General features: G+C 35.1%; 2 protein-coding genes and 1 non-coding gene across 3 annotated transcripts; 2 read left to right on the top strand and 1 right to left on the bottom strand.

Moving 5' to 3' along the window:
* Positions 1 to 488: 488 nt before the first annotated feature.
* On the top strand, positions 489 to 1,918 carry LOC127793483 (NAC domain-containing protein 26-like). Its single transcript, XM_052324259.1, has 3 exons — positions 489 to 663; positions 1,397 to 1,668; positions 1,811 to 1,918. Exons 1-3 carry the CDS (start codon positions 489 to 491, stop codon positions 1,916 to 1,918), a joined length of 555 nt encoding a protein of 184 aa, XP_052180219.1.
* A 476-nt stretch (positions 1,919 to 2,394) lies between these two features.
* LOC127793235 (enhancer of rudimentary homolog) lies at positions 2,395 to 7,030 on the bottom strand. The gene is made up of 4 exons (XM_052324059.1): positions 6,822 to 7,030; positions 5,666 to 5,759; positions 3,200 to 3,320; positions 2,395 to 2,768 (listed from the first exon to the last, which is right to left on the bottom strand). Exons 1-4 carry the CDS (start codon positions 6,822 to 6,824, stop codon positions 2,678 to 2,680), a joined length of 309 nt encoding a protein of 102 aa, XP_052180019.1. The 5' UTR covers positions 6,825 to 7,030; the 3' UTR covers positions 2,395 to 2,677.
* Positions 7,031 to 11,588: 4,558 nt separating this feature from the next.
* LOC127793641 (small nucleolar RNA snoR103) lies at positions 11,589 to 11,693 on the top strand. Its single transcript, XR_008021477.1, has one exon. It is a non-coding gene; the product is annotated as a small nucleolar RNA snoR103 (small nucleolar RNA).
* The last annotated feature ends 2,502 nt before the right edge of the window (positions 11,694 to 14,195 follow it).

The raw sequence follows: 14,195 nt of genomic DNA, 5'->3' as shown, positions 1-14,195 counted from the left end.
TTGAATTTATTTATAATATCCACATTCGCACGTTTTTCTTAAAGAGAAACTTTTGTTTGAGAAAAGTTTTTAGTGCTAATGCAAGCATCCTTTCAATGACTTTATATAGAAACCTTTTTAAACCTTATTTATTACTCTAATGTGTTGCAACAAATTAGTGTCCTAAAAAGTAAAAACACCTAACTATACAAAATTGTTATAAGAATTTATTTCGTCAGTGACAGATTTATCATAAAATATAATTGGCAACAATAACAAGTTTTTTATTAATAACACCGAAAAAGGATTAGTCTCTGTTTGTGTATTTATAAAATAATAACAAATTTTTTATTAGTGACACTGTCCAGAAAGAAGTCTTAACGTTCTTATTTTCTTAAGTACATAGGACTAGGAAATTGCTGCTTCTCTTCTTCTACTTATTCTTCATCCTCTTTTTCTTCTTCTTCAAGCTCGACATTGCATTGCAACTATAATTCCAGAGCCCTGCGATGGAGGAAAACAAGACTGCTATGGAGCTGCCGTGTGGTTACAAGTTTTCGCCCGGCGACAAGGAGATTGTGAAGTATTTTCTGAAACAGAAGATACTGAACGAGCCGCTAGAACATGATACGATTCCCAGCGTCGATTTGGAATGCTACGATGATCCGGATCACCTTCCCCTCAGTACGATTTTGTTCCATTCATTCATTCATTTTTTCGTATGAACAGATATTAAGATGCAATGGCTGTTTTTGCGTATTCAGAGTTCAAATTACACATAATTTTGTGTGCCAATGCGTGTGACGGTAAGCTTGAAGTGTGTTTGGCAAATTTATGATTAAGACAAGATTAGAATACTTTTCGAATATTAAGATATAGAATCGTCAAGATAAGAGTAAGAAACATTATAAAATTTTGAATAATGCTATTGGTACACCTTTGTGTATCTTTTAAACTACATAAAGGTGTATCAATGACAAAAAAATCCCTCATGGGGCGCATAGATGCGCGTGAGGCGAGGAGTATTTTGGTCATAATACCTCTTTATGTAGCTCAAAATGTACAAAAGTAGTGTACATGTAACATGATTCTAAATTTTTTATCAAATTATTTGTTAAATTTTGTAGAGTATATTAGAGGACATATAGATACTTTTTTCTTTTTCTTATATGTAAAGTGTAAGATAAATTTATCTAGAGGAGAAAAAGATAAATTTATTTAAACAATCCCAAATACGAAGTCATGTAATTTATTTTTAATAAATTGTCAGATAAATTTAACAAATATAATAAAAAATATTTTTGTCTGAAATGCTTTTTATATTTAAGTTTTTTCAACTCATATATTGATTAACAAACACTGCAGATTTGAATTCTAGTTGCTATGGGTTCTCATCTACAGTTATCTAAATATGCAGGAGATTTCAAGAACAAAGCAGAGAACGAGTGGTTCTTCTATACAAGCAGGCCAAAGCGCAAGCCATTAACGAAAAATGGCTGCTGGAGGGAACACAAAGAGGAAGAAGTACTGGACGGCCAAGAATTAGTAGGCTTTGTGCAAAAGTTCGACTACTACTACAACCTTGCGAATCCTCCAGAAGAAAGGAAGTTTGAATGGTATATTAACGAGTACAGAATTGAACCCAGCGTTATGGAAGCCTACCAGCTTGACGAAACTACTAAACAGAAGGTAAATAGTTGCTTGATCTAATATATCATTAGAAGCTTGAATCTTTCAACAAGAGAGACACCAAAGCTCTACCAACTGTTGTATCTAAATTTCATTATCTCTCACTTTTCTCTTAAACTACTTGTCTTCATTTTCCTTTTAGGTGTTAAATCTCGTGGTTTGTAAGGTCTTTCGAGAAGAAATAGAAACAACTATGGACGAAGAAGCAGGGAACTGTCAAAGCTCTGATGAAGAAATCGGGCATGAGTAGCAATTTTGAGTTTACTTGACACGCATACTGTACAGCATAATAGTATAGTAAAGTGGAGTTTAATAGACGTTAGATTGGATATTATTTTCAGTTAGTACAAGGAAATACTGTGCACAGACAACTCAATTTTTTAGCATAATATTTACTTATGCTTTAGTTGATAAAAAGGATTAATTTTAGCCATTCGAAAGGTGTTCAGAATCTACATGTCTCTTTGTCTTGAAGGGCCCGGGGAGAATTATTTTGCTTACGACCATTCGAAATCTTTAGTATCGCTACTAAAGGTCACTGTCTAACTTCTTACAATTTACTCGAGCAAATTTCCTTTTTACCAAAGTGATTGGAGAATAGGTCATGCATGACGCAGCAGTAGTTTGTGATTAGATTCCCCTTGTTCTCATGCAATCAAACTAACAAGGAAAAACAAAAATAAGATAGACAGGAGGAAGAAATTTAAGCCATGACCAGGTCCAATATCGGTGCCAGAAGCCTATCAAATAGAAACCAACTAGGCCATTAAATTATATTGCTATGTACCAGCAATAATACAGATATCAACATTCAGGTAGAAATTCCAAAGTTCCAAGCCTCAAAATACATAAATTCCACAGCAATAGCACACTTTCACCTTGAACTAACCTGAGACATAACCACTCCAATATATGTGTTGAGGGAGGGAGACAACTTACAGATTCAGATCAGACAACTTCCATTGCAGAACAATGCCAAATTGAACGATCAGATTACAAGGTTGCAGAATCAATGAGCCAATTTCTTGAGATGTTGAAACATCCGCTGCTTAATCCACCGGCGGTCATATGGCAGATACGCCTGGATTGAGTGTTCATAACTGCAAGCCAGAACAATAAAAAGCAGGAGGTGTTAGGTACATCATCTTACCAACAGGGCAACGAACTTACTGTCCCTAGGCATACTCTTGAGTGTGCATAGCAGGGTGTGTGTGTGGAGTCAAAGATACTAAAGGAAGCAAACGGTGGCACTGAAAATAACAATAAGTTGACAATAAAGAAAGCATAGCAATATAGATCTCACAGTTCATAAAACAGAACAGGAAACCTTATGGACCTTCGGTGGACTCTTTGGCCAACCAAAACTAGGTCTCAGTATCTGAACTGAGATCACTGGTGCTACAATATCACTCTACACCCCCCCCCCCCACCACCAAACACACACACACCAACCCCGCCCAAAGAGAAAAAAAATCACTAACAAAAAAGTAGCACTTCAACTTAAAACAACGAATGCAAGAGAGAAGGGTACACTAATGTGCTCATGTCAGCAAGGCCATCAATGAAATTGTAAAGATCCCCAATATCATAGGTGATGTTTCTGATTGCTGGATTTAGCTCCTTCAGTTTCCTTTCATACAATCCACAAATACCTGCACACCCGCAATACATCACCTCTAAGGAAATGCATAATATTGCATTGGATACTAAGAAAACAGAGGTCACGTTCATAATAGTTATCATGGGAAGACATTTGTTGATTTGTAATTCATATCATCCATCAAAGAAAGAATCGGTCACAATTCTAAATAGGCTGTTTAATGAGAAAAAGAGAAAACAGAAAAATATTTAAGAGATAAAGATAAACCCAATAATTCAGGTGTCTTATTCTAGCTGAATAATTCAAGGAAACTCCAACACAGACCAAAACAAAACCAAAAGATGGCAAGGAGATGCTACAGGTATAAACAACATATCAAGCCTTAATCCCCCTAGGCTTAGGTGGGGTCAGCTAAATGGATTCTAGCCCACCGTTATCTCTATTTGTGGCCATATATTTTGCAAGGCCATTATAAAGCATATCATGATTAAGAGTTTCTTACCAAGTTTTCCTCGGTCTTCCTCTACCCATTTTACAAAAAGCTTCATCCACTCCATCTACTCTTTTCACAAGAGCATCTATCTTGTCAGTCTTCTTCTCGTGTGACAAAACAAACAAATCACTATTGGATATTGCACTGATTTATTTGGAAGTGCATCCAACAATTAAATACTTGCATAGTTACATAACTCATTGGATTGCTAAAGGGCATATCGGAGAACAAAAACCAGTGCTTGGGTTCTATTTTTCTTGGAAGTACGAAAATTACAATTAATTCCTTTCATTAGCATTGGCCAATTTGTTTGTTTTTTGTTTCAAATGTAATTTGTCTCCAATACATCACCCTGATGTGTAGTTTTCCATCCCTCCTTAAAATGTCTTCTCGTTCTAAACTTGACACCAGGCAGGTTTTTTCATATCAAATACAGGTACATTTCACATATGTTCTAATGAAATATTGATAAATTATATTTTAAAGAAAAGGACCAGAAAGGTGGCTGGACTCTTTACACCCATAGAATAACAATAAATAAGATAAACAAAAGGTAATAGACCTGTTGCACATATCTGAATGCACATACATATACGCCAAATTGATCAATTGACTGAGACATCCACACACACACACCACACCCCCCGCCCCCAACACAAACACACACACACACACACACACACACAAAAGATTGAAAAAGAAGATCGGCAACTTGTTTTCTGCATGACATAGAAGCTCTTGGTCACACTTGTTTTCTTGCTTTGGGGCTTCTTTCTTGGGAAACAAGGATAAAGCTAAAGGTGCACAGCTAGCAACACTATCAAAGAGAGACACAAAAGCAAAATTCTGTATATCCATATTAATGTGGATGTATAGACCAGAAATCTGCATTTGCTTTGGTATCTTCATTTCATTCATGTCTGATGCTGTAAGAAAAAGATTGTAGGAAGTGGCATGGGTTTTCAGCTCCCTTTTCCTCACTTCTGTCCATGGAACTTATGAGAAAATAAGTCAACACAGAAGCACATAAAGGCTGCAAGTTCATCCAGGGTAATCACCAGGATGCTATCACTGTGAACCATCAAGCAACCACATTTATAGGCTATAATGTAATTGGTGTAGATGATTATCAATTGCTAGCTCACAGGTAGCAATTAGAATTAGGTCAGATTGGATCATATTAGATTCAAGAGCTTTTTAAATCTCACATGTAATTGAAATCAACAGAGTCAAATCTTGCATCTATATCTATTAGAACCAGTATGAGAAAAAGAAAATTCACATTGTATCTATTTTGTTCAAAAGTAGACAGATCTTGTATTTATTTCTTAACATGAATTGGGATTATAAAGGCAAGTGGTGTCATGTTGGTTCGGATTGTTGCGACTGACAACTGCCTAGAGTCCAAGAATCTGGGTGTTTACAAGTTTTTGAGGTGAGCTTGGATGAGAAAAAACTCCATGGTTGTGATTAGTGGAACGCAAGATCATGTTGGATCTTTTAGGGTGGATGTCAGCATAAGTGACACTGAACCACTATATTTCTAGTGCTCTTTGAGCATGCTTTTGTGTTTGTTGAATGTGTTTGTGTTTATGTTCTTTGTTTATATTATATGAAAAAAATCACATAGCTAAAAGAAAATAAAAAGTGGACAAAATGTAATTTACTCAATTGCCCCCCTCCCCGAGTCAAGCCATCAATATAATTAAGGGACCAACACAATCCATGCTCATTTCTTATACCTACAAACTTTTAGGGATTCCTTTTTTATAAGTATAGGCTATGTGTAGAGGAAACCTCCAGGTAATTAGTAAACCAGCTAAAATTACTTAAAGCACCGAACCTATCACATCTGTGATAAGAAAATGGTTTCCATTTGGTAACAATCATAATGAAAAACATACCGTCCATTGCCTGACTTATTGAATCATAATCCATGAATGTTCTGGTAGCTCTGCTTTGAGAAGTCTGCATTAGAATAATGGTGTGCCTGTTAGCCTGCCAAGTGAGGATAAAACAGAAGGAATCAGCCATAATAATAAGGTAAAAACATATCAAAGATTATATGTCAAAAACAAAAATATGTGTATGTGTGGTGTGTGTGTGTGTGTGTGTGTGTGTGTGTGTGAAATACTACTATGTGATTAATCAAGAGTCAACTTGATTTGAAGCAGGAAAAACGTTGAGCTTCAACCGAGCGTAATCCTATTGCACACTTAATAACTAAAAGGAAAAGCCAGAGACATCATCCATGCTCGTCAACATGCCAAATTGCCAACATAACAGCAATCCACTTTCAGCTACGATGATATGCTAAATGTGACCATTAACTAGTAAATACATCTATGGCAACTTCAACAGAAACAAAGGGGTCCATGTACACAGACAGATCACACACAAAAGCCACAAACAAAAAAGGGAAAATAAAAGAAAGAAGATAACAAAATTTAAAATATTAAAAAAATAACAAGTTTGTTACTATCAGAGATAGAAAGCTCATTAGAAAATGGCAGACTCATACCAAGAGGAAACATGACCCTGTTGAATGCTGATCCTTTCAAAGAATTACTGGAAGTATGATTAACATTTCTAGGACACCCTAATTAATGCAACGACTTCTGCAGTTCTGCCTGTATCAGACCATGCAAAGGGTCAAGAAAACTTCAACTCTTGCCAATTTATTTAGTGAAGAACACCAAATTGTTGTAAGCGATAACCCTTGCGTACCTAAGGAAAAAGTAATGTAAACTATATACCAATCTATTTTCGTATACAAATATACAGTGCAGATATAAATTTGCCAATTTCAGCTACTTTAAACTAAGGACAAGAATATCCACAATTCAGTTAACCGATTGTCTTCCACATACAAATTCAAATAAAGCATGTGCTTCAGAGTTCTAATACCGGAAATTAGAACCCTATAAACGATTGGGGTCTGTCAATAATCTGTACTTACCCTCAATTCCACGGCAACTCGAATATCAGAAGTAAGAAACATGTACACATATAAGCCCAACAAAACGCTACTGAATTATAACTGTAAAATACAGACATTACCATGTTGAACGCGCGATGCAGGCCGAAGATCGATGCCGAAGCGACTTGCCCGTTGCGGATTTTAACGAGGGACGGAGACGACCCGAAGTCGCCGCGGAAGCCCAAATCGATGCTATTGCCAGGACAAAGGCGCGCCTTGCAATAGCAAAGTTCAATGCAGATGATGCGCTGTGGAATAAATTCTTTCCTGGCAATAGTCGTGGGTAGAACTTTTCATAATTTCACATGGCTGACAAGGAGCCTTTATTCTTTAAGCTTTTAGCTTTGGCTTTTTGATATTTCCTTTTACTTTAATTAAAAATATAAACAAAACGACTATAACATAATAAAAAAGGAGTTTTATTTTTTTATTACAAGTATAACAATTGACAATATCATAAATATTGTATTAATATATTGTTAACGACAATACAATGCCACTATAAACAACTAAACATGTGTTTTATATGGTAAAATATAATAATCATTTTGTTATTATTATGGTGTTATTTTAAAATTATAAAATAATTACATAAAAATAAAGTATTATTTAATATAAACAAGGAGAATAAAGTGAATCGTGAAGATATATACAAATTATAATAAATGCTCGCACATCTTATTTTAACTGTTAATTAAAATAAATGAAAATTACGAAATTCAATTTTTTTATGTTAAAATAAGAATAATTGACGATGATGATTTTTTCTTTGCATAAATTACTAAACGTACAGACATCTGAAATGATTTTTATGTTAGTTATTTGAAGGTCTCATCTAATAATTTAGGCTTTTCAAGGCTCTTCAATTACTTATTATTTGACCCAAATTTGATTGTTTCTCAAAGCTTATTAATGTTATTTTATTTCGCATCCATAACTCTTATATATACTGATATTATTATGCAACTGATACGTATTTTATCAGGCTCTTTTTTTCTTTAGCCGAATGTGATTGAATAGTCATAGGCCAGCCTTTTTCTAACTTAATTTATTTAATGGTATTATATTATTATTTTGTAATAGATGGGGCATGTAAAGATCGTATTATTCAGAGTGGCAATTTGGACTTAAAGTAATTGGCTGGCTTCTCTTAATTTGGACTTTCTGAGCTATTTTAGACCCATAAAACTTAGATCCACTTATAATAACTAAAAGCCTAAAACAACATTCGTTCAATCCACGTTCACTGGACCCTTTTAGGGGGTGTTTGCTTACCCTTTTTTTTTTTTTTAACTTTTAAATTACTTAGCTTTTAAGTTTGATAGCGCAGATAATTTGTTTAGATAAATATATTTTTTAATTATTAATTAATAATTATATATTTAGTTTAAAATACTTGATAATTAAACTTATAAAAATATACATATTGAATAATGTAAATTTTTACGATTAAATGTTAATAAATTATACACAATTATTAAAAAATATATTAGTACAATATATATATACACATTTTGTTCTTCTTCAAATATATTATCATTAGATTAATATATATATACAATACATATATGTACACACACTCATAGAAAGCTTCGCAAACAAGTAATAGAGGCAACGTAGGCGACAACAAGATGTGAACGACCAAAGTGACTAGCTAGGGCGACGATGACGGTGGTAGTTGGAGATAGGTTTGGCGATTCCAACAACAAGGGATCAATTAATGCAAATAATGAAGATGATATATAGTTGGAAATAACTTAAATCTACGAGGATAGAATCATCATTTAATCGATCAATACAAATATGACAAACACTTAGCAAAATAAGTTTAATAGCTTATAAACTAATGTAGCGTTTGTTAAAATGAATAAGATAAAGAAATATCAAAATAAGATCGAAATATTTTTCGAACTAAAACATGGAATGGTCAAAGATAAAATTGATAAGTATTCCAAAATTTTTATCAAATTATTTGTTCAAATTTTTGGAATTAACTGATAATTGTACTTTTTATTTTCATATGTTTGTTAATGCATATAATAAACATCAAGATAAAAGTTTTTTTTTTTATCAAAATATGCTTATTATCAAATTTATTCAAAATTATTTGTTAACATCAAAAATAAGTTTATGATTAAAATTAACTACATAACTATTTGTGACCCAGCTGGCAAACTAAAATTTGTTTTAAGAATAAATATTATACTCTATTATAATAATATAACAAAATCAACAATTTTAATCTTCTTTTTCATAGCAGATTAACAGTTAACAATTAACATTTAATCGCAGGTGAAGGAAGATTAATTTGCTATTACTGTTAACAGGAAAGGAAGATTAAAATAAAATTAGACCAATGTCAACAGTTAACAGATTAATAAATAAAATAGCAGAAAAAAGAACAAATAAAATAGAAGGAGATTTACAGAAAAAGAAGACGAACAGGAAAAGAAGATATACGGAAAAAAAAAAAAGATGAAAGAAAAAAAGGAAGATGTACCAAAAAAGAAAAAAGAAAAAAGAAGATGAAATAAAGATTAACAGTAAAGAAAAGAAAAGAAGATACCTTCCCTTTGCTGTTTCCGTGAAAGCGTGTGTGAAGGTGAAAGAAAATGAAGGGCAATGAAAATTAAATAAGAGAAGATGAAAGGTCAAGGATGTTTGGTGAGATTTTTATATAAGGATATATATAGGTAATTTAGATTTATTTATAAAATATTAGATGGATTTATTTGAAGAGAAATTTGTTATTTTTTTTTGTTCCCTAATAAGACCTAAGACAATGACGATTTTTTCGGGTGAGTCTTCATAGGCTTCAGCCCGGGATTGAATGACCCAATATCGTTATCGTTCTCTTTTGGCAGCCCATTTTAGAAGTCAGACCACAAGCCCACTCCCAATTTTAGAGAAGAAATGGGCCTCAGTCCATTTGCTCAAATGGGGTGAATCCCACTCAAGCTTAGCCCATTTTTAGCTCACATATAAAAGAGTCTTTTGGCTCTTCTGTTGGGTCTCTATCCATTTTTTCGGCCAAGCCCTAGTTTCTCTATCTCTTTCTCGTGTTTCCTATCTTGGCCGATTGCTTTATCGCTTCAGTCATTGTTCATCCAGTAGCGATGAAGGAACTCTTGCCTTCTGTGGATGCTATTTCCTTTTATGTATTCAGTCGCATTTCCTTGTGTGAGAAAGGCGTTTCCTCTATTATCGCTAGAAACAGCCTATTTATACAGATATGGGGATCCTTTTTTGGGGAAGTATTTCTCTTTGCTTTGAGTCTTGATCTTGCTATCTTTGTGACCGATCTACCTACTGTGTGTGTGGCTGTGATCGTTTGAGCGAGAGAAATGGTTCACTTTGCTGGTTTGGCCGAAAGGTGTTGGGGCTTTTTTGGGCTTATGGTTTGAGAGCTTCGTTTGTGGCTTGTGATTCCTATTCGTTGGTGTTACCAAAAGTAGTAACTGGTCTTTTAGATCTGAGGTTTGAACGGTTAAAACAGGAAGTTTGTATTTATTTACTTTACGTTTTTGTTTTTATCTATATTTTGATTCACTAATTTTTTCTGTTTTGAAGAGATTTTTCGCAACAAAATTAGATAAATTTATTTGAAAAAAATAAGATAAAGGGGTCACATGAATTTTTTTGTAAAAAATATTAAATAAATTTAATAAATATATTAAAAGAGACGAACATTTAAAATATTTTCTATATCTAATTTTTTCTCCACTTAATAAGACGAACACCAGAATAATTTATAAGCGTTAAAGGGGAAAGCCAAACACCCTCTTAATGCGACCAATCTGAACAAATCTGTTTAATTAAAAATTGGCCAGACCGATTGCCCGTACCCTCTCTCAACTCTCAAATTTCTCTCTCTTGACTGTCAAACTTCTCCAACGATTAGGGTTTCTAGACTCCAGGCCGCCGACCGCCTTGGACCACCGTCGACCGCCTCCTGGTTTCTCCACAATTTCATCCACAGAGCGACAACCGCCGTCATCTTCCCCCTCTCCATTATTTGCTCAACCCGGCGTCACGGTCTCCAACATCACTAACATCCGCCGGCCACTGCACGGTTCGCCCTCTCCGGCATCCGAGGTTCGCAGTTTCCTTTGCTTTTCACACACACATATATATATATTAATGTATATACATGAATCGTTTTTTTTTTCCTCCATCTCCTGAAGGAATCTAATTTCTGCTGTCAATGCCTCTTTTCTTCGAGACTATCACAGCCCTCTGATGTTGTCCAATTTCCATTTAGCGTTTGGCGAGGATGTTCCCTGTGCTTCTCCTACACAATGTTCTTTCATGTGATTCCACGAAATCGTAAATCCAATGTCAGATATTCAATTTGTTTAACTGGAATACATTATTTAAGCGTATGTTTGTTTGGTAGGATTGTAAATTTTTTCTCGTGAGAATATCTTTGATTAAGTAGTTTTGTTTAGAACATTATTATTAAGTTTGTGGTGGATTTGCATAGCTTTTAAATGAGCAGGTATGGTTTTTGGGTCAGACTCGTATCTATATGCATAGCGGGTTGGGTCTAATAAGACCCGATTCATTTTTAAATGGGTATGGGTCGGTTGGGTTTGATGGGTCTGATCCAGACCTGACCCATTTATAGGTAGAAGTATAGGAGTAGGACCTTACCTTTTTTTTTGGGTAGGTCCGAATTGGTCACTGATAACGTAATTTCTAAAATGATGATCTCTCCCTCTCTCTCTGTTTGAACATAGCATTTTGACGTCTGAGATCACGTTTTAACTCCGCAACACACTGGATGGTGTTTGGTCTGCGTGCATGATATAAATTTTAGGCGATTGTCCTAATTCTTGGTGGGTCACTTAAACTATGTGAACTTGCTGTAAATATGGACAGAAAGCAATATGTGGGCTTTAGGTGGGGTATACGGTGAGAATGGAATGCCCATGAAGGACCCACACACAGTTAATAACTTATCAGAAAATGGATTTCTTAGTATGGTTTTTGAATACTTCCATGATTTTTTTCCTTAAAGTATGATATAATATAGATCTCCCAAATAAAACAATCCATTTTGTATAGCACCAATACTTGTCACACTAATGTCATAATTGCATGGATCATTCAGAATTCCAACCATAGTTTGAGAACAAATATATTCCAAGGGAAGATTATACCAATGCTGACTATAGGGGTTTACTGCATCCTTTTGCTCAGTATTATAGCCTTCTTGCCCTGAATATTATGATTGTGCGAACAAAGTTTTCTCCCCCTCCTTTTGGGACTGGATCATAGTATCTAAATGAATGTGCTTGTATTAAGTTTCATGCAATTTTTTGCTTTTTTCTTTTCCTGTTTAGCGTTTGAGTTTTGGCACATGATGACTAATAGCAAGATGATACATAGATAGAGAATGCAAATGCTTAGATTTGGTGGTGCAGATGCATTGAACATAAATACATTATCCCCAATAGCCACTTAATTTGTAGTTGTAAGCATACATCTGCGTCATATAGTTTTAAGTTTGGACCTTCATAAAAAATTTCCCCTTTTGGTCCATTGTGATACAGTTTTAAGTTTGGACCTCCTGTTTGGGAAACAGGAACTTCATCTTATGCTTACTACTGTCAATAATTTTTTTCCTTATTGCTCCTGGATAGGTGGTTTTATTGGGTCAGAATTGGTAGATAGGTGACTGGAGTTAGATATCATTCAGTTCAAATATAAGTTTTAGAAGCAATTGCAAATGTGAAAGTCAGACAAAATAGGTTAAATTTTTTACTAGTAATTTCAAATGGAATGGAGCATCCTCGTACAGTGGCATGATCATATTTTCTTGTCTCAAAATCCAAACATTTCACTTTTGGCAGGTCAAAGCAAAGACTATAACTGAAATCCATTCAGACGCAAGGAATAATCTAGGGCTGCATCCTGGTGCAACTGAAATCATGAGATATGGTTGTAACATGGAAGTACTTGACGGACCTGTGTATGGAGGCATCATGCCTGATATGCCTGGGATCTCAAGATGCTTGGTGTTGGTGGAAGTCCTAGAACTCAATCAGTGGCAGGACGAAACTGACCCTGCTGGTTGTCTGCAGCCACCTCTGATTGGCAAATCAGGACCCTTTAATTTGAGATTGTAACCTCAAGAACATGCCAGTTTCAGAGTGCGATGAGCAGGAGATTGTCCACCTGAGAATTCTCAAAGGCTACAGATTATCACTGAAAAGCTATTCCCTTTTGTTGGAATATTTCAGTGCTTGTATTCTTGATATTGCAAATGTTTTGAATAACATAAATCTCCATTGTGATGTATGACCCCGAAGTCATCAAGGAACTGATTGTCCTCGCATTGGCAAAGCGCCCCCCTTGTGTGTCGACCCTTCGTAGAGCTCCTTGAGTTCTTGTTGATGTAAACGTCTTGATGGCTTCAGATACTGGTTGCCTTCTCAATGGCTTGAGTTTGGGTGATATTGACCTTGTAAATTTGGTATAGCCTGGGGGCAAACATCATCCCCAAGGAAATCCCAAGTAGTATAGGGAGATTGGTTCTTTTACCATCTATTTTTCCAAACTCATCCCACTCTAATTGGTTTCCTGACTTAAAAAAATTGTGCTGTTTCTCTATCACCATGGTTCTTTTTGGCCGTAAAGTATCAGGCGCTCGTGCTTCTTCCAATTACAGATTTGGCAGATTCCTGACATTATCAGCCCTGATTTGGGAAGAAGATAGGCCAAATGCTTTGCCAGCAAAAGCGGGGAAACACAACCCAGAAACAGCACGTTATTCCAATGGTAGCTGAAACATATCATCTCCCAATGGTTGATTGGCAGAGGATTTGCTGGGCTTGGAAATCATGGTTACTTGGCCAACCAGCTATGCGCTAAGCAGCTGCCCTTTCTTTATTAGCGTCGGACAGGGGCAGGGCAACGCTATCATATCATGCCTTCACATCTTTTGTCTAATTAATTAATTTATTGGGCGATCCCTGATTGGGTTCGGTGCATTGTGCTTCAAGATTTTATATTTTATTATGAACATGTTGGCAACATTAGGAGATAAATTAGTTTATAGTATATTGCGAGTTAGCTCTTTTGTGGATCAAGCAATGCCACGCACCACTAGGAGGACTGTTTGATTTCTTTATCGGGTATTACGTTTAAGTTTTCAAAACATTGTTTTGGGGAGAAATACAAGGTTAACGCAGCCCGTGGTTTTAGTCAGGGCATAAATAATCAGGGTGCATGATGCATATTTGTATGTCTGTCACAAACAAAGAGTGCAATCCCATCACAGATTCACAATTAAGTCATATATCCAATTGATTCACGCGTCCTTTGATTATGGCTGGGTGTGACCTGACCCACCCAGAGGTGGCCAACTTCACATGTGATTATGATTATATAAATTTTAATTTATCAATTATTTTTTCAATAAAAATTTACATGATACTAACATGTTATTT

The sequence above is a fragment of the Diospyros lotus genome, chromosome 1, assembly GCF_014633365.1.
Source record: "Diospyros lotus cultivar Yz01 chromosome 1, ASM1463336v1, whole genome shotgun sequence".
Lineage (NCBI taxonomy): Eukaryota > Viridiplantae > Streptophyta > Magnoliopsida > Ericales > Ebenaceae > Diospyros > Diospyros lotus.
This window is presented reverse-complemented; position numbering and strand designations above follow the sequence as displayed.